This window comes from Oncorhynchus mykiss, chromosome 25 (assembly GCF_013265735.2).
Source record: "Oncorhynchus mykiss isolate Arlee chromosome 25, USDA_OmykA_1.1, whole genome shotgun sequence".
Taxonomy (NCBI): Eukaryota; Metazoa; Chordata; class Actinopteri; order Salmoniformes; family Salmonidae; genus Oncorhynchus; species Oncorhynchus mykiss.
Window position 1 is genome coordinate 47,355,509 of NC_048589.1, and position 21,073 is coordinate 47,376,581.

General features: G+C 46.5%; 2 protein-coding genes across 2 annotated transcripts in view; one reads left to right on the plus strand and one right to left on the minus strand.

Moving 5' to 3' along the window:
• Positions 1–21,073, plus strand: part of asmt2 (acetylserotonin O-methyltransferase 2) — a 102,391-nt gene that overhangs the window by 53,819 nt on the left and 27,499 nt on the right. The window contains exons 4-5 of the mRNA XM_036962707.1: positions 14,244–14,373; positions 14,542–14,610. Of these exons, the coding sequence (XP_036818602.1) occupies positions 14,244–14,373; positions 14,542–14,610 (199 nt within the window). The remainder of the gene's footprint in view (positions 1–14,243; positions 14,374–14,541; positions 14,611–21,073) is intronic.
• LOC118944256 lies at positions 2,625–4,721 on the minus strand. The gene is made up of 2 exons (XM_036962708.1): positions 3,084–4,721; positions 2,625–2,664 (listed from the first exon to the last, which is right to left on the minus strand). Exon 1 carries the CDS (start codon positions 4,375–4,377, stop codon positions 3,415–3,417), a length of 963 nt encoding a protein of 320 aa, XP_036818603.1. The 5' UTR covers positions 4,378–4,721; the 3' UTR covers positions 2,625–2,664; positions 3,084–3,414.

Sequence of the window (21,073 nt, forward strand, 5' to 3'; positions counted from 1 at the left end):
GACGAAAAGTTCAAAAGGTTCCGTTACAGTCCGTAGAAACATGCCAAACTAAGTATGGAATCAATCTTTAGGATGTTTTTAACATAAAACTTAATTCATGTTCCAACCGGACAATTCCTTTGTCTGTACAAATGAAGTGGAACGTAGCTACCTTCCACGTGAGCGCGTCAGACCGAGGCTGTGGCACTCTGCCAGACGTTCACTCAAAGAGCTCTTATGAGCCCCTCCTTTAGAGTAGAATCCTCAAAACAGGTTCTAAATACTGTTGACATCTAGTGGAAGCCTTGGGAAGTGAAACATAACTAATGTCACCCTGTATCTTCAATCTTCAATGGGCTGAGTTGAAAAACTACAAACCTCAGATTTCTCACTTCCTGGTTGGATTTTTTCTCAGCATTTTGCCTTCCATATGAGTTCTGTTATACTCACAGACATCATTCAAACAGTTTTAGAAACTTCAGAGTGTATCCAAATGTACTAATTATATGCATATTATAGCTTTTACGGCTGAGTAGCAGGAGGCTTAATTTGGGCACGTTTTTCATCCAAGCTACCCAATACTGCCCCCTACCCCAAAGAAGTTAATGCCAGATTTTCTTCAAGATGTTCAAACGTTCATTGATTGCCTGCAGGGTTGTAGACGGTGCAACAGGTCAATACCTCGGAGTAAATGTCAGTTGGCTTTTCATAGCCGAGCATTCAGAGGTTGAGACCGCAGGTGCGGTTGAGAGAGAGAGCAAGAGAGTCGAAAACAGCAGTTCCGGGACAAGGTAGCACATCCGGTGAACAGGTCAGAGTTCCATAGCCGCAGGCAGAACAGTTGAAACTGGAGCAGCGGCACGACCAGGTGGACTGGGGACAGCTAGGAGTTATTAGGCCAAGTTGTCATGAGGCATGGTCCTCGGGCTCAGGTCCTCTGGGAGGGTGAGAGGAAGATATAGGATATAACCCCACCCACTTTGCCAAAGCACAGCAACCACACCACTAGAGGGATATCAACAGACCACCAACTTACTACCCTGAGACAAGGCTGAGTATAGCCCCCACACCACTAGAGGGATATCAACAGTCCAACCTACTACCCTGAGACAAGGCTGAGTATAGTCACCGCACCACTAGAGGGATATCAACAGTCCAACTTACTAACCTGAGACAAGCTGAGTATAGCCCACGAAGATATCCACCGCACAAACCCGAGGGGGCGCAAAACTAAATTGGAGAGATAGGTAGCAGCGAGCCCATGTAATGCTTTGTAGGTTAGCTGTAAATCAGCCCTAGCCTTAACAGGAAGTCAGTGTAGAGAGGCTAGCACTGGAGTAATATGATCAAATTTGGGGGTTCTAGTCAAGATTCTAGCAGCCGTGTTTAGCACTAACTGAAGTGTATTTAGTACTTTATCCGGGTAGCCGGAGAGTAGAGCATTGCAGTAGTCTGATCTAGAAGTGACAAAAGCATGGATTAGTTTTTCTGCATCATTACACACATGTACACATGGATTTTGTATTGTAAATATGTGGTTGTAGAGTAGTAACATGAGGGCACACACTTAATTTGTTGTGAAATCTGTTGTGAATGTAATGTCATGTTTTTAATTGTTTAGAACTGCCTTCATTTTGAAGAGTAGCTGCTGCCTTGTCAGGAACTAATGGGGATCCATAATAAACCCCAGGAAGAGTAGCTGCTGCCTTGGCAGGAACTAATGGGGATCCATTATAAACCCCTGGAAGAGTAGCTGCTGCCTTGGCAGGAACTACTGGGGATCCATTATAAACCCCAGGAAGAGTAGTTGCTGCCTTGGCAGGAACTAATGGGGATCCATAATAAACCCCAGGAAGAGTAGCTGCTGCCTTGGCAGGAACTAATGGGGATCCATAATAAACCCCATGACGAGTAGCTGCTGCCTTGGCAGGAACAAATGGGGATCCATAATAAACCCCATGAAGAGTAGCTGCTGCCTTTGCAGGAACTAATGGGGCTCCATAATAAACCCCAGGAAGAGTAGCTGCTGCCTTGGCAGGTACTAATGAGGATCCATAATAAATCCCAGCAAGAGTAGCTGCTGCCTTGTCAGGAACTAATGGGGATCCATAATAAACCCCAGGAAGAGAGGCTGCTGCCTTGTCAGGAAGTAATGGTGATCCATAATAAGCCCCAGGAAGATTAGCGTCTGCCTTGGCAGGAACTATTGGGGATCCATAATAAATCCCAGGAAGAGTATCTGCTGCCTTGGCGTGATGTCCCGACTTCCGCCGAAGTCGGTCCCTCTCCTTGTTCAGGCGGCTTTTGGCGGTAGACGTCGCCGGCTTTCTAGTCGCCGCCAATCCATTTTTCATATTCCATTTGTTCTGTCTTTGTCTTACCTGGCTTCACTCAACAAATGACTTGTTTATTATGTAACCCTCTGTTCCCCATGTTGTGTTTGTGAGTGATTGTTGTAATTCGGTCCGTCTTTGTGGGCTTGTGATTTACTTTGTATATCTTTTTGAGTAAAGAACTTTGATTACGCATATCTGCTGTCCTGCGCCTGACTCTCTACACCTATTCTGCCCTTGATTTGCGTTCTCATGCAAAACTAGACAGATAGCTAACAACTAAGTCTTCAATAAAACTCCCAAGGCGTGACTTTTCTTGAATGAATATATTGAAAACGTTTATGTTGTGAAACTGCAAAATACAGAAAAGAATATACTTTAGTATTCAATTCACACCGACAGTAGCTGTACATTATACATTTGAAGTTGCATAAATACAAAGCACGCGCTAAGGTACCATGCATCTGGCATGATGCCAAACCATATAGCTAATTGTTACTCATATGGTAATTGTCTCCTTTCATTACTCTAATAATGTACAACCATTTAAGTAGAATAACAAAGCATATTACACTAGGAACAGTAACAAAACTACAGTATTGTATATTTTACAATTAGTTTGCATGACGCACGAGCAAAGTAATACAGCTAACGACATACATGAAAGGCATTGCAATTTGTGAGTAAATGCAACCAACCAACATTGATATGTAAGCAACTCTATCAATAACAAGATTATAATCATTAGCTAAATGCTTGAATCGAACTTACAAACAAATATTTTCCAAGGCTGAAGCGTGACAAGAAATAACTACATTGAAAGACCTGCACCGTAGCATTGTTTGTAGCTGCTTCTATGCGTGCAGAACAAATTCTCTACTTCCTGTTTGCGTAGTCTTTCTAAGTACCAGAAACATCCACTAGGGGGCAAATTACACCATTGAACACAATGAAAATCCAATTTAACCATTGTAATAAAATAATCTGTTACCTTCTAACAGGATGGCAGCACACTCCCCGCCTGGTATAATGAAATTGTGCCACTATGAAATAAAACATATCAAGAAACAAATAATGTCCTTTCTATTTGTATCTTTTGTCTCTAGGATGCTTCAGAAAGAAGAACAACAATCTCTGAGATTGGTCTCAGAAACAACTTAGCAGCTCCTTGCTTGACAATTTTTAGTTCTACTTTCCTAACCTTTTTGTCAGTACTGGGAAAGGTTTTTACCACAAGCCCGACTGGCCAGTCATTTCTGTGTGCCTGACTGTCTTTCAATAAGACATCTCCCACTTTTACATTTGGCTTTTCTGCTGTCCATTTTATGCGTCTCTGCAGCGTTGTCAGGTACTCCTGTCTCCACCTTTTCCAAAAGGTGTCAGCGAGACACTGGACTTGCTTCCACTGTTTTCCATGAAGGTCGTTCATGCTGAAGTATCCAGAAGGGGCTGAGGTAGCGCTGGTCTTTTGTGTAAGTAACATTGAGGGTGTGAGAATGGTAGGCATGTCAGGGTCGGTTGATACTGACACTAAGGGTCTCGCATTGATTATTGCCATAACTTCAGACATAAGAGTGCTCAAGACCTCATGTGTGAGACGAGTGGAGCCCGTCTGAAACAGCATAGCATCAAGAATACGTCTGGCAACCCCAATGAGTCTCTCCCAAGAACCACCCATATGAGACGAGTGTGGAGGATTAAATATCCAAGTACATCCCTTATCTGAGAGGTATTTAGTCAGTTCTGAGTCATTTGTGTCGATACCCAGTTCCCTGCAGGCACCTATAAAGTTTGTACCTCGATCAGATCGTAGCACTTTTGCTGGACCACGGATAGAGAAAAAACGCCTCAGCGCGTTGATGAAGCTGGATGTGGAAATGGATTGGATAAGCTCGATATGGACTGCTCTAGTATACATACATGTAAAGAGCACCGCCCAGCGCTTGGAGTCTGCACTACCACCTCTAGTGCGACGAGTTATGACATTCCATGGTCCAAACACATCAAGTCCAACGCTGGTGAATGGTGGTTCAGATGTGAGTCTGTCTGCAGGCAAGTCAGCCATTTTTTGGTCAACTAACCTCCCTCTAACCTTGCGGCAGGTGACACACTTGTGAATGATACCAGAGACCAGACGTTTGCTCCCAATAATCCAGAAGCCTGCTGCTCGAATAGCTCCATCTGAAAAATGACGGCCTTGGTGAGCCACTTGCTCGTAATAATGTCTTACCAGCAGAGTGGCAACATGGATGTGTCCGTGGGATGATGAGAGGATGTTTTTCGTCTTGTAACATGTCGGCGGAGGATAAGCGGCCTCCCACCCTCAGCAACCCATCCTCATCAATCACTGGGTTCAGATTTTTCAGTGTACTTTGCTTTGGGAACTCTTTTCCTTTTTCAATGCATTTGAATTCCTCTCTGAAGGCTTCATGTTGCACACAGTGAATGATTGCTGTTTTGGATTGTGACAACTCACTTGTACCGCATGGTTTATTACAGTCATGCCAGCCTCTGCAGCTGGTGTTGTCTGCACCTTCATGGAAGGATCTGGCAACATGAATGAGTCGTGCTGTGGCTCGATTGAGAGCTTTCCAGCTTGAGAACCTCTCAAAGCGATGAGAGCCGAGTTGAGCTCCAGAAACTTTAGAGGCAAAGACAGTGACGTCTGGTCGAATCTCTGCATCTGTGTGAGGCTCTACAAGGTCAAAGTTGATGTTCTCAGGCTTACTCGAGTTTGTTTGGGTCAGGAACGGTGGACCTGAGAACCAACTAGTGTGTTTTAAGAGCGCAGCAAGTATGGGCCTGGTTGCTGGTCTGCTGGATTGCTGTCAGTGTTTACATAGCACCACTGATCTGGATGGGTAGACTTCCTGATGCGAGTTACCCTATTGGCAACATAAACGTAGAATCTTTTGATGACATTGTGGATGTAACCGAGAATCTATCTTACTGTCTGTGTAGAACTTGGCTGCATGTACATCAATGTCCATTTCGTCTTTGATCAGTTCATACATCTCAACAGCTAGCAAAGCCGCACACAGTTCTAGGCGTGGGATAGTGTGGGCCGGACGAGGGGCCAATTTTGATTTCCCCATGACAAATCCAACATGGCATTGACCTTCCGAGTCAATAACTCTCAGGTAGGCTACTGCTCCTATGGCTACTGTAGAGGCATCCGAGAAGATGTGTAGCTCTCTTCTTTGAGTGGTAGACAAGGAGACTGGGATGTAGGTCCGCTGAATATTCATATGTTCCAACTCCATCAAAGATTCTTTCCACATTTTCCATTCCCCTTCTTTTTCTGTGGGAAGAGGGGCATCCCAGTCACTCTGATCAGAAGAGAGTTCTCTGATTAAGGCTTTACCTTGCATTGTTATTGGAGCCACGAACCCAAGGGGGTCATAAAGACTATTCACTGTGGACAGGATGCCTCTCCGTGTAAAAGGCTTCTCATTGTGGGACACCTGGAATGAGAAGCTGTCTGTTTCCAGGTTCCAGGAAAGTCCCAGACTCCGTTGAAAGGGGAGAGGATCCACTCCTAGGTCCAGATCTTTTAAGTCTTTCGCACGGTCCTCCATAGGGAAGGCTTCCATAACTGTTTTGCTATTGGATGCAATCTTGTGTAGTTTCATGTTGGACTCCGCCAACATTGCTTGTGTTTTTCTTAGAATGTTGATAGCTTCTTCTGTAGTAGCTGCTGATGTCAGACCATCATCGACGTAGAAGTTCCTCACTACATATTGCTTGGGTTCTGACCCATGTTCCTTCTCACCCTGTAGCGCTGCTCGTCTCATGCAGTAGCTGGCTACGGCTGGTGAAGGGCTGTTCCCAAATACATGGACTTTCATCCTGTACTCAGTTATGTTTCTATCTGGGTTGTTATCTTCATACCAGAGAAACCTTAAGTAATCTCTGTGATCCTCACGTACACCAAAACAGTAAACATTTGTTGCACATCTGCTGTTAGTGCAATGCAATCCTTGCGGAAACGCATTAGGACACCCAAGAGTGTGTTGTTTAAGTCTGGACCACTGAGCAGAACATCGTTAAGTGACACGCCTTGACACTTAGCACTGGAGTCAAATACTACTTGTATTTGTTCAGGCTTTTGTGGATGGTAAACACCAAATATGGGCAGATACCAACGTTCGTCGTCTCCCTCTAGTGGCTGTGAAGGTTCGGCTTGGTCGTTATCCAGCATCTTTTGCATGAAGTCAATAAAATGACGCTTCATGTCAGGCTTTTTGTCTAAAGTCCTGCGAAGTGATGTGAGACGGTTCATGGCCTGCTCCCTGTTATTAGGAAGGCGACGTCTAGTGGGGCAAAAGGGTAGTGGAGCCACCCAGTTGTTTCCATCATCCTGGAAAACCTGTTTGTCCATAATGTCCAAGAAGGCTTTGTCCTCCACTGATGGTGCTGGTTTATCATCGTCTTGTGTTTTGTCGAACACGGAACATCCCAGGCTGTCTGTGTTCACAGTTGTGATTGGATATCTTCGGGTGCACTGTAGAAGGAGAGATGTGTTTCTGAGCTACGCTGCTGTAGTTCTCTTTTACCTGGATGATGTCAGGGCAAGGGCTCAGATAGGATGTGCGACCATTTTGAAGTATGTTTGTCCTGAACACGTTAACATTGGCTGGTCGGTGAGCCGTTCCCAGACAGACCTCACCCACGATGACCCACCCGAGGTCGAGTCGCTGTGCATAAGGAGTGTCGTGGGGCCCATTGATTTGCTCTCGTACCTTGTGTACCCTTAAGATGTCTCGTCCTAAGAGCAGGAGGATGGGAGCGTCTGGGTCCACAGCTGGAATTTTGTCCATAACTGGTTGCAGATGGGGATGATGATACGCAATGTCGAGGGAGGGAATCTCCATCCTATCGTCTGGCATCATATCACACTCTATCAGAGTAGGGAGAGTGAGCTGCATGTGTCCATCTATAGACTCCACCATGAAGTTGACGGCTCTCCTGCCTGAAGTCTCTGTTACCCCAGAACACGTCATCATGACCACAACATCGGAAACAAATGCCATTGTCTTTGAGATATGATTTGCGCTCATCTAGAGTTTTGTATCTAAACCCACAACACTTTTTAAGAGGATGAGGCTTGTTATGTATTGGGCAGTGATGGTCAGGGTTTTCAACCTTTGTCTTACTGGGTTTGGTTTGGTGGTCTGAGGCCTCAGATGACGCATCTGTCTTGTATATAGTCACTTGTATACAGTCACAGGTGTCTTCCTGCTGTACCTGGCAGGTTTCTCACTTTTCATGGGCACCTGGTTAGTTGAGGTGTAGAGGGTGAAGCTGGGGTCATTTCTAATTTTCGCCTGGTTCCTGATGAATCCCGAGAAGAACGAGAATAGTGGGAATGCTACCCGATAGTCCTCCTTATATTTAGATCCCTGTGCTATCCATTTTTCTTGTAAACTGAATGGAAGTTTCTCTACAATAGGGTTTACCCCCCGAAGATGTGTCCAGATAAGCGAAGCCTGGAAGGTACCCTTCTACTATAGCACACTCCAGTTCGAGAAGAATGTCACTTAGTTCTCTTAGTTTGTGATTGTCTTTGTTAGCCAGTTTTGGAAAATCATCAATTTTCTTCAACAGTGCATTCTCGATCACTTCGGGTGTACCATAGCACTCTTCTAGTCGTTGCCAGACCATGTTAAGCCCTGCTGTTGCGTTGAAAATATGGACAGATCTAATTCTGTTTGCTTGCTCAGACGACTCTGCCCCTAGCCACTTGGTAATTAGATCTAACTCTTCCCTGGCTGATAAATTCAAGTCTCTGGTCGCATTGAGAAAGGATGCTTTCCATGCCCAATCATTTTCAGGGCGATCATCAAACTTCAGGAGTCCGGAACTCACCATCTCACGGCGTAGGAGGTACTTGATGAGGTCTGGTGCCACTTGTGACTCAGGGAAGTTTTGTGTGTGTGACTGGAAGTGGGCTTGTTTTCCATTTCCACCATGCTGCTGTTCCTTTCTTTTGAACGGAGAGTCTCTGCTCATGTTCTGTTGTTTGCTACTTTCTGGATTATGACATGTAGCTGGGTCAACACTAAGCTTGTCACGGCCGTCCTCCTCTTCATCTGAAGAGGAGAGGCGAGATGGATCTGAGGACCAATACGCGGCGTGGTAAGTGTCCATGGTCAATCTTTAATAAAGAAAGTAGTGAACACTGAACACTATACAAAACCAGTAAACAAAATAACAACCGTGAAGCTAATCATATGGACTGTGCTGAAACAAGCCATCAACATAGACAATCACCCACAAACAAACAGTGCAACCCAGGCTACCTAAGTATGATTCTCAATCAGAGACAACTAATGACACCTGCCTCTGATTGAGAACCATACTAGGCCGAAAACATAGAAATGTCCCAAAACATAGAAAAACAAACATAGACTGCCCACCCAACTCACGCCCTGACCATACTAAATAAATACAAAACAACGGAAATAGAGGTCAGAACGTGACAGTAACCCCCCCCCCCCAAAGGTGCGGACTCCGGCCGCAAAACCTTGACCTATAGGGGAGGGTCTGGGTGGGCGTCTGTCCGCGGTGGCGGCTCTGGCGCAGGACGCGGACTCCACTTCATCATTGTCTTAGTCCGCCTTATTGTCCGCCTCCGTGGCTTTCTCACCATGGCCACCCTACTCAATGACCCCACTGGACAGAGGGGCTGCTTGGGACAGAGGGGCGGCTCGGGACAGAGGTGGGGCAGCTGCTCGGGACAGAGGGACAGCTCGGGACAGAGGTGGGGCAGCTGCTCGGGACAGAGGGTCAGCTGCTCGGGACAGAGGTGCGGCAGCAGCTCTGGGCAGAGGGGCTCCGGCAGCGGCGCCGGACAGGCGGGAGGGTCCGGCAGCGGCGCCGGACAGGCGGAAGGCTCCGGCGCCGGACAGGTGGGAGGCTCCGGCAGCGGCGCCGGACAGGCGGGAGGCTCCGGCAGCGGCGCCGGACAGGCGGGTAGGCTCCGGCAGAGGCGCCGGACAGGTGGGAGGCTCCGGCAGAGGCGCCGGACAGGCGGGAGGCTCCGGCAGAGGCGCCAGACAGGCGGGAGGCTCCGGCAGAGGCGCCAGACAGGCGGGAGAGTCCGGCAGAGGCGCCGGACAGGCGGGAGACTCCGGCAGAGGCGCCGGACAGGCGGGAGACTCCGGCAGAGGCGCCGGACAGGCGGGAGACTCCGGCAGAGGCGCCGGACAGGCGGGAGACTCCGGCAGAGGCGCCGGACAGGCGGGAGACTCCGGCAGCGGCGCCGGACAGGCGGGAGACTCCGGCAGCGGCGCCGGACAGACAGGACCACCTGCAGGGAGGAGACAGAGAGACAGCCTGGTGCGTGGGGCTGCCACAGGAACCACCAGGCTGGGGAGACCTTCAGGAGGCTTGGGGTTAGGAGGAGGCACCTGAAGGACCGGGCTGTGGGGGAGCACTGGAGCGCAACCTTGGCACCACTTCCCCAGGCTGGATAACCACTCTAGCCCGGACCCTCCAGAGTGCAGGCACAGGTTGAACCGGGCTGTGGGTAAGCACGGGAGATCTAGTGCTTACTACACGCACCTCTCCCTTAGGCTCCATTCCCACATTCGCCCGGCACGAGCGGAGCGCAGGCAGAGGACGCACTGCACCCTCCCAGCGCCCCGGAGACACAGCACGCAGAGCCGGCGCAGGATACCCTGGACCAAAACTGCGTACCGGCGACCAGACCCGCTGAGCAGGCACCATACGCCCTGGCTCGATGCCCGCACTCGCATGACACTCTCGGGGGGCTGTCCTATAGCGCACCGGGCTATGGACACGTACTGGCGACACCATGCGCTTAACCGCATAACACGGTGCCTGCCCAGTATCGCGCTGCTTATAATAAGCACGAGGAGTGAGCGCAGGTCTGCTACCTGGCTTAGCTCCACCCCTCGTGTGCCTCCCCCCCAAAAACATTTTGGGGCTGTCTCTCGTACCTGTCGCACTGCCGTGCTGCCTCCTCATATCGCCGCCGCTCAGCTTTCGCTGCCTCCAGCTCTGCTTTGGGGCGGCGATATTCCCCAGCCTGTGCCCAGGGTCCCTCTCCGTTCAGTATCTCCTCCCATGTCCAGGAGTCCTGTGATACCGGCCGCTGTTGTTGCTGCTGCTGCTGCTGCTGCTGCTGTCGTCGCTGTTTTCTACCACGCCGCTTGGTCCTTGGTTGGTGGGTGATTCTGTCACGGCCGTCCTCCTCTTCATCTGAAGAGGAGAGGCGAGATGGATCTGAGGACCAATACGCGGCGTGGTAAGTGTCCATGGTCAATCTTTAATAAAGAAAGTAGTGAACACTGAACACTATACAAAACCCGTAAACAAAATAATAACCGTGAAGCTAATCATATGGACTGTGCTGAAACATGCCATCAACATAGACAATCACCCACAAACAAACAGTGCCCAGGCTACCTAAGTATGATTCTCAATCAGAGACAACTAATGACACCTGCCTCTGATTGAGAACCATACTAGGCCGAAAACATAGAAATTCAAAGGCTGCAGCTTCAGCCAACGCAGCAGCAGCTGCTCTCTCAACTTGGAGAACATATAAACTTGCTTCGAGGTCAGCTTTTTGCTTCATCACAGAAGCTTCCTTCTCAGCATAGGGGACTTGTGCAACAGGATGGCAGCACAACACCTATGCTACACATAGGACCGTTACACATTAACTAATTGAGATCCATAACAAATACATAGCGGAGAAGGTATGGTGGGATTCAAAATGGTCGGTGATCTGGTTGTTAACTTGGCTTTCGTAGAATTTAGAAAGGCAGGGTAGGATAGATATAGGTCTATAACAGTTTGTGTCTAGAGTGTGGGGATGACCACGGCAGCTTTCCAATCTTTGGGAATCTCAGACGATACGAAAGAGATGTTGAACAGACTAGTTATAGGGGTTGCAACAATTTCGGCAGATAATTTTAGGAAGAGAGAGTCCAGATTGTCTAGTCCTGCTGATTTGTAGGGGTCCAGATTTTGCAGCTCTTTCAGAATATCAGCTATCTGGATTTGGGTCTTGGTTCTAGACTGTTACGTCAGTGCTGTTGTCTTTGTTCTATAGTGTTTCAGCAGTAATGTCCTGTTGTCTTGGTTCTAGTGTTACATTAGTGCTGTTCTCCTGGTTCTCGTTTTACAATAGTAATGTCCTCTTGGTTCTAGTCTTACAGCAGTAATGTTCTCTTGGTTTTAGCGTGTTACAGCAGTAATGTCCTCTTGGTTTTAGTCTTACAGCATTATTTTTCACTTGGTTCTAGAGTATTACAGCAGTAATGCACTTCTCATGGTTCTTTTAATATTTTTTTTTTAATTCCACCTTTATTTAACCAGGTAGGCTAGTTGAGAACAAGTTCTCATTTACAACTGCGACCTGGCCAAGATAAAGCATAGCAGTGTGAACAAACAACAACACAGAGTTACACATGGAGTAAACAATAAACAAGTAAATTTGTTTACTAGGCAAGTCAGTTAAGAACAAATTCTTATTTTCAATGACGGCCTAGGAACAGTGGGTTAGCTGCCTGTTCAGGGGCAGAACAACAGATTTGTACCTTGTCAGCTCGGGGATTTGAACTTGCAACTTTTCGGTTACTAGTCCAACGCTCTAACCACTAGGCTACCCTGCCGCCCCCAATAACACAGTAGAAAAAAAAGAAAGAGTCTATATGCATTGTGTGCAAAAGGCATGAGGAGATAGGCGAATAATTACAATTTAGCATATTAACACTGGAGTGATAAATGATCAGATGGTCATGTGCAGGTAGAGATACTGGTGTGCAACAGAGCAGAAAAGTAAATAAATTGGGTGGGCTATTTACCGATAGACTATATACAGCTGCAGCGATCGGTTAGCTGCTCAGATAGCAGATGTTTAAAGTTGGCGAGGGAGATAAAAGTCTCCAACTTCAGCGATGTTTGCAATTCGTTCCAGTCACAGGCAGCAGAGAGCTGGAAGGAAAGGCGGCCAAATGAGGTGTTGGCTTTAAGGATGATCAGTGAGATACACCTGCTGGAGCGTGTGCTACGGGTGGGTGTTGCCATCGTGACCAGTGAACTGAGATAAGGCGGAGCTTTACCTAGCATGGACTTGTAGATGACCTGGAGCCAGTGGGTCTGGCGACGAATATGTAGCGAGGGCCAGCCGACTAGAGCATACAGGTCGCAGTGGTGGGTGGTATAAGGTGCTTTAGTAAGAAAACGGATGGCACTGTGATAAACTGCATCCAGTTTGCTGAGTAGAGTATTGGAAGCTATTTTGTAGATGACATCGCTGAAGTCGAGGATCGGTAGGATAGTCAGTTTTACTAGGGTAAGTTTGGCGGCGTGAGTGAAGGAGGCTTTGTTGCGAAATAGAAAGCCGATCAGGGAATTGCCCGCAGCAAGAGCAACATCATTGATATATACAGAGAAAAGAGTCGGCCTGAGAATTTAACCCTGTGGCACCCCCATAGAGACTGCCAGAGGACCGGACAACATGCCCTCCGATTTGACACACTGAACTCTGTCTGCAAAGTAGTTGGTGAACCAGGCGAGGCAGTCATTAGAAAAACCGAGGCTACTGAGTCTGCCGATAAGAATATGATGATTGACAGAGTCGAAAGCTTTGGCCAGGTCGATGAAGACGGCTGCACAGTACTGTCTTTTATCGATGGCGGTTATGATATCGTTTAGTACCTTGAGCGTGGCTGAGGTGCCGGCTCGGAAACCATATTGCACAGCGGAGAAGGTACGGTGGGATTCGAGATGGTCAGTGATCTGTTTGTAGACTTGGCTTTCGAAGACCTTAGATAGGCAGGGCTGGATGGATATACTGTAGGTCTGTAACAGTTTGGGTCCAGGGTGTCTCCCCCTTTGAAGAGGGGGATGACCGCGGCAGCTTACCAATCCTTGGGGATCTCAGACGATGTAATAGATTATTACAGCAGTTCTGTTCTCTTAGTTCTTACTTGTTTCTGTTCTCTTGTTTCTAGCGTGTTACAGCAGTACTGTTCTCATGGTTCCATCGTGTTACAGTAGTAATTTTCTCTTGGTTCAAAAAAATAAACAGTTACTTTACTTTTGGTTATTTTGTGTTCCTGTTCTCTTGGTTCTTTTGGTTCAGTACTTTTGTCTTGGTTCTAGTGTTACAGCAGTACTGTTCTTTTAGTTCTAGCATGTTACAGCAGTAACGTTATCTTGGTTCTAGCATGTAACAGCAGTACTGTTCTCTTGGTTCTTGCATGTTACAGTAGTACTGTTCTCTTGATTCTAGCTTGTTACAGCAGTACTGCTATCTTGGTTATAGTTACCACAGTACTGTTCTCTTGGTTCTAGAGTGTTACTGCAGTAATGTACTGTTATTTTGGTTATTGTGTTACAGCAGTACAGTTATTTTGGTTCTAGCATGTTACAGCAGTACTGTTCTCGTGGTTCTAGCATGTTACCACAGTACTGTTCTCGTGGTTCTTACATGTTACAGCAGTACTATTCTAGTGTATAAAAGCAGTAGTGTTCTCTTGGTTCTAGGGTGTTACAGCAGTACTATTGTCTTGGTTCTAGATTATTACAGCAGTACTGTTCTTTTAGTTCTAGGAATATTACAGCAGTAATGTTCTCTTGGTTCTAGAGTGTTACAGCAGTAATGCTCTCTTGGTTCTAGATCATTACATCAGTAATGTTCTCTTGGATCTAGATTATTGCAGGAGTAATGTTCTCTTGGTTCTAGAGTGTTACAGCAGTAGTGTTCTTTTAGTTCTAGCATGTTACAGCAGTAATGTTCTCCTGGTTCTAGAGTGTTACAGCAGTAATGTTCTCTTGGTTCTAGAGTGTTACAGCAGTAATGTTCTCTTGGTTCTAGAGTGTTCCAGCAGTAATGTTATCTTAGTTCAGTATGTTATAGCAGTAATGTTTTTACTTTTCTCTTGGTTCTAGCCTGTTACAGCGGTACTGATGTGGCCAACCTCTACCTGGCCAAGGGCAGCGCCAAGTCTCTTCATGACATGATCATCTACCAATCACAGACCATCTACCCTCTGTGGAACAACATGGTGCACGCTGTCAGGTGGCTAAACAACAATACAACACCAGATGCTGAATGAAGATGTACTCCCAACTGAATACTAATGTCATGTTCATCTACCTCACATAAACCGTTACATTGCATCAGTTAAGCAGGGTTATGTTTTCATATGCTTCTCAGCTGACGGTCATTGTGTTTGATATTTTACAGAGAGGGGAAGAACCAAAATGAAAAAACATTTGGCATCTCACCTGAAGACATCTTCCAAACCATCTACAGGTAGGTGGACTGTATCATCTTTATCAAGGAAGTAGAGGAATTATATAACTTCAAATATATCTTAGTATGGGTTAGGTTGGGTTAGAGTTAGTATGGGTTAGGGTTATCAAATCAAATGACATTTTATTTGTCACATACACATGGTTAGCAGATGTTAATGCGAGTGTAGCGAAATGCTTGTGCTGGAGGCGTGCATGGCCACGCGGGTGAACAGGGAGTACAGGAGAGGGCTGAGAACGCACCCTTGTGTGGCCCCATTGTTGAGGATCAGCTGGGTGGAGATGTTGTTTTCTACCCTCACCACCTGGGGGCGGCCTGTCAGGAAGTCCAGGACCCAGTTACACAGGGCGGGGTCGAGACCCAGGGTTTCGTGCTTGATGACGAGTTTGGAGGGTACTATGGTGTTAAATGCTGAGCTGTAGTCGATGAACAGCATTCGTACATAGGTATTCCTCTTGTCCAGATGGGTTAGGGCAGTGTGCAGTGTGATTTTATTGCGTCATCTGTGGACCTATTGGGGCGGTAAGCAAATTGGAGTGGGTGTAGGGTGTCAGGTAGGGTGGAGGGGATATGGTCCTTGACTAGTCTCTCAAAGCACTTCATGATGACAGAAGTGAGTGCTACAGGGCAATAGTCATTTAGCTCAGTTACCTTCGCTTCCTTGGGAACAGGAACAATGGTGGCCCTCTTGAAGCATGTGGGAACAGCAGACTGGGATAAGGATTGATTGAATATGTCCGTAAACACACCAGCCAGATGGTGATGCTCTGAGGATGCGGCTGGGGATGCAGTCTGGGCCGGCAGCCCTGCGAGGATTAACACGTTTAAATGTTTTACTCACGTTGGCTGCAGTGAAGGAGAGCCCGCAGGTTTTGGTAGTGGGACGTGTCAGTGGCACTGTATTGTCCTCAAAGCGAGCAAAGAAGTTGTTCAGTTTGTCTGGGAGCAAGACATAGTGGTCCGCGACGTGGCTGGTTTTCCTTTTGTAGTCCGTGATTGACTGTAGACCCTGTAGATACCTCTCGTGTCTGAGCCGTTGAATTGTGACTACTTTGTCTCTATATTGAACCTTAGCTTGTTTGATTGCCTTGCGGAGGGAATAGCTACACTGTTTGTATTCGGTCATGTTTCCGGTCACCTTGCCCTGACTAAAAGCAATGGTTCACGCTTTCAGTTTTGCGCGAATGCTGCCATTAATCCACAGTTTCTGGTTGTGGAATGTTTTAATAGACGCTGTGGGTACAACATCACCGATGCACTTGCTAATAAACTCGCTCACCGAATCAGCGTATTCATCAATGTTATTGTTCGACGCTATGCGGAACATATCCCAGTCCACGTGTTTGACGCAATCTTGAAGCGTGGAATCCGATTGGTAGGACCATTGTTGAACAGACCATTGTAAGGAATTCTAGGTCAGGTGAACAAAAGGACTTGAATTCTAGGTCAGGTGAACAAAAGGACTTCCTGAATGTTGTTATGATCACACCACGTCTCATTAATCATAAGGCATGCACCCCCGCCCTTCTTCTTACCAGAGAGATGTTTGTTTCTGTCAGCGCGATGTGTGAAGAAACCAGGTGGCTGTACCGACTCTGATGACGTATCCCGAGTGAACCATGTTTCCGTGAAACAAAGAATGTTACAATCTCCGATGTCTCTCTGGAAGGCAGACCTTGCTAGAATTTCATCTACCTTGTTGTCAAGAGACTGGACATTGGCGAGTAGTATACTCAGGAGCGGTGCGCGATGTGCCCGTCTACGGAGCCTGACCAGAAGACCGCTCCGTCTGCCCCTTCTGCGGCGCCGTTGTTTTGGGTCGCCGGCTGGGATCCGATCCATTGTCCTCGGTGGTGGACCAAACAGAGGATCCGCTTCGGGAAAAGGATGGGTTAGCGTTAGGTTGGGTTAGGGTTAGTATGGGTTGGGATGGGTTAGGGTTAGGATGGGTTAGAGTTAATATAGGTTAGAGTTAGTATGGGTTAGAGTTAGGTTGGGTTAGTATGGGTTAAGGTTAGGATGGGTTAGGGTTAGAATGGGTTAGGGTTAGTATGGGTTAGGGTTTGGATGGGTTAGAGTTAGTATTGGTTAGAGTTAGGATGGGTTAGGGTTAGTATGAGTTAGGGTTTGGATGGGTTAGAGTTAGTATGGGTTAGGGTTTGAATGGGTTAGGGTTAGTATGGGTTAGAGTTAGTATGGGTTAGGATGGGTTAGGGTTTGGATGAGTTAGGGTTAGGTTGGGTTATGGTTAGTTTGGGTTGGGATGGTTTAAGGTTAGGATGGGTTAAAGTTAGTATGGGTTAGGATGGGTTAGGGTTTGGATGGGTTAGGGTTTGGATGGGTTATGGTTAGGTTGGGTTAGAGTTAGTATGGGTTAGAGTTAGTATGGGCTGGGATGGGTTAGGGTTAGTATGGGCTGGGATGGGTTAAGGTTAGGTTGGGTTAGAGTTAGTATGGGTTAGTATGGGCTGGGATGGGTTAAGGTTAGGATGGGTTAGAGTTAGTATGGGTTAGGATGCGTTAAGGTTAGATTTGGTTAGTTAGTATGGGTTAGAGTTAATATGAGCTGGGATGGGTTAAGGTTAGGATGGGTTAGAGTTAGTATGGGTTAGGATGGGTTAAGGTTAGGTTGGGTTAGTTAGTATGGGTTAGAGTTAGGTTGGGTTAGTATGGGTTAGTATGGGTTGGGATGGGTTAGGTTGGGTTAGTTAGTATGGGTTAGAGTTAGGTTGGGTTAGAGTTAGTATGGGTTAGGGTTTGGATGGGTTAGAGTTAGTATGGGTTAGAGTTAGGTTGGATTAGAGTTAGTATGGGTTAGGGTTAGTATGGGTGAGGGTTTGGATGGGTTAGAGTTAGTATGGGTTAGGGTTTGGATGGGTTAGAGTTAGTATGGGTTAGGGTTAGGATGGGTTAGAGTTAGGTTGGGTTAGAGTTAGGTTGGGTTAGAGTTAGTATGGGTTAGAGTTAGTATGGGTTAGAGTTAGTATGGGTTAGAGTTAGTATGGGTTAGAGTTAGTATGGTTTAGGGTTAGTATGGGTGAGGGTTTGGATGGGTTAGAGTTAGTATGGGTTATGGTTTGGATGGGTTAGAGTTAGTATGGGTTAGAGTTCGTATGGGTTAGAGTTAGGTTGGGTTAGGGTTAGTATGGGTTAGGGTTAGTATGGGTTGGGAAGGGTTAAGGTTAGGATGGGTTAGAGTTAGTATGGGTTAGGATGGGTTAAGGTTAGGTTGGGTTAGTGTTAGGATGGGAGGCCAAGACATTCATCTCCTTTTTGTGCTTTCAATCAGCTAAAGCTCCATTGAACATTTTGCCTCGGGGGGTTTAGGGTTGGGGTAAGGGTTAACAATTTGCCTTGAGGGGTTTGGGGTTGGGTTTAGGGTTAACAATTTGCCGTGAGGGGTTTAGGGTTGGGCTTAGGGTTAACAATTTGCCGTGAGTGGTTTAGGGTTGGGTTTAGGGTTAACAATTTGCCTTGAGGGGTTTAGGGTTGGGTTTATGGAATAAATGTTGTGGATCTTAATGTTTTTCCTCATAATCCTGGACTATTGGACCACCATTTTATTACGTTTGCAATTGCAACAAATAATCTGCTCAGACCCCAACCAAGGAACATCAAAAGTCGTGCTATAAATTCACAGACAACACAAAGATTCCTTGATGTCCTTCCAGATTCCCTCTGTCTACCCAAGGACGCCAGAGGACAAAAATCAGTTAACCACCTAACTGAGGAACTCAATTTAACCTTGCGCAATACCCTAGATGCAGTTGCACCCCTAAAAACTAAAAACATTTCTCATAAGAAACTAGCTCCCTGGTACACAGAAAATACCCGAGCTCTGAAGCAAGCTTCCAGAAAATTGGAACGGAAATGGCGCCACACCAAACTGGAAGTCTTCCGACTAGCTTGGAAAGACAGTACTGTGCAGTACCGAAGAGCCCTTACTGCTGCTCGATCATCCTATTTTTCTAACTTAATTGAGGAAAATAAGAACAATCCGAAATTCCTTTTTGATACTGTCGCAAAGCTAACTAAAAAGCAGCATTCCCCAAGAGAGGATGACTTTCACTTTAGCAGTGATAAATTCATGAACTTCTTTGAGGAAAAGATTATGATTATTAGAAAGCAAATTACGGACTCCTCTTTAAATCTGCGTATTTCTTCAAAGCTCAGTTGTCCTGAGTCTGCACAACTCTGCCAGGACTTAGGATCAAGAGAGACGCTCAAGTGTTTTAGTACTATATCTCTTGACACAATGATGAAAATAATCATGGCCTCTAAACTTTCAAGCTGCATACTGGACCCTATTCCAACTAAACTACTGAAAGAGCTGCTTCCTGTGCTTGGCCCTCCTATGTTGAACATAATAAACGGCTCTCTATCCACCGGATGTGTACCAAACTCACTAAAAGTGGCAGTAATAAAGCCTCTCTTGAAAAAGCCAAACCTTGACCCAGAAAATATAAAAAAACTATCAGCCTAAATCGAATCTTCCATTCCTCTCAAACATTTTAGAAAAGGCTGTTGCGCAGACAAACAATGTATACGAAATGTATACGAAATGCTTCAGTCTGGTTTTAGACCCCATCATAGCACTGAGACGGCACTTGTGAAGGTGGTAAATGACATTTTAATGGCATCGGACCGAGGCTCTGCATCTGTCCTCGTGCTCCTAGACCTTAGTGCTGCTTTTGAATCCATTGATCACCACATTCTTTTGGAGAGATTGGAAACCCAAATTGGTCTACACGGACAAGTTCTGGCCTGGTTTAGATCTTATCTGTCGGAAAGATATCAGTTTGTCTCTGTGAATGGTTTGTCCTCTGTAAATTTCGGTGTTCCTCAAGGTTCCGTTTTAGGACCACTATTGTTTTCACTAAATATTTTACCTCTTGGGGATGTTATTCAAAAACATAATGTTAACTTTCACTGCTATGCGGATGACACACAGCTGTACATTTCAATGAAACATGGCGAAGCCCCAAAATTGCCCTTGCTAGAAGCATGTGTTTCAGACATAAGGAAGTGGATGGCTGCAAACTTTCTACTTTTAAACTCGGACAAAACAGAGATGCTTGTTCTAGGTCCCAAGAAACAAAGAGATCTTCTGTTGAATCTGACAATTAATCTTAATGGTTGTACAGTCGTCTCAAATAAAACTGTGAAGGACCTCGGCGTTACTCTGGACCCTGATCTCTCTTTTGAAGAACATATCAAGACCATTTCAAGGACAGCTTTTTTCCATCTACGTAACATTGCAAAAATCAGAAACTTTCTGTCCAAAAATGATGCAGAAAAATTAATCCATGCTTTTGTCACTTCTAGGTTAGACTACTGCAATGCTCTACTTTCCAGCTACCCGGATAAAGCACTAAATAAACTTCAGTTAGTGCTAAATACGGCTGCTAGAATCCTGACTAGAGCCCAAAAAATTGATCACATTACTCCGGTGCTAGCCTCTCTACACTGGCTTCCTGTCAAAGCAAGGGCTGATTTCAAGATTTTACTGCTAACCTACAAAGCATTACATGGGCTTGCTCCTACCTATCTCTCTGATTTGGTCCTGCCGTACATACCTACACGTACGCTACGGTCACAAGACGCAGGCCTCCTAATTGTCCCTAGAATTTCTAAGCAAACAGCTGGAGGCAGGGCTTTCTCCTATAGAGCTCCATTTTTATGGAACGGTCTGCCTACCCATGTCAGAGACGCAAACTCGGTCTCAACATTTAAGTCTTTACCGAAGACTCATCTCTTCAGTGGGTCATATGATTGAGTGTAGTCTGGCCCAGGAGTGGGAAGGTGAACGGAAAGACTCTGGAGCAACGAACCGCCATTGCTGTCTCTGCCTGGCCGGTTCCCCTCTTTCCACTGGGATTCTCTGCCTCTAACCCTATTACAGGGGCTGAGTCACTGGCTTACTGGGGCTCTCTCATGCCATCCCTGGAGGGGGTGCGTCACCTGTGTGGGTTGATTCACTGATGTGGTCATCCTGTCTGGGTTGGCGCCCCCCCCTTGGGTTGTGCCGTGGCGGAGGTCTTTGTGGGCTATACTCAGCCTTGTCTCAGGATGGTAAGTTGGTGGATGAAGATATCCCTCTAGTGGTGTGGGGGCTGTGCTTTGGCAAAGTGGGTGGGGTTATATCCTTCCTGTTTGGCCCTGTCCGGGGGTGTCCTCGGATGGGGCCACAGTGTCTCCTGACCCCTCCTGTCTCAGCCTCCAGTATTTATGCTGCAGTAGTTTATGTGTCGGGGGGCTAGGGTCAGTTTGTTATATCTGGAGTACTTCTCCTGTCCTATTCGGTGTCCTGTGTGAATCTAAGTGTGCGTTCTCTAATTCTCTCCTTCTCTCTTTCTTTCTCTCTCTCGGAGGACCTGAGCCCTAGGACCATGCCCCAGGACTACCTGACATGATGACTCCTTGCTGTCCCCAGTCCACCTGACCGTGCTGCTGCTCCAGTTTC

Bases quoted from the DNA above. Each gene is read 5' to 3' on its own strand.
- LOC118944256 (XM_036962708.1), bottom strand. From the start codon at position 4,377: ATGGCTGACTTGCCTGCAGACAGACTCACATCTGAACCACCATTCACC.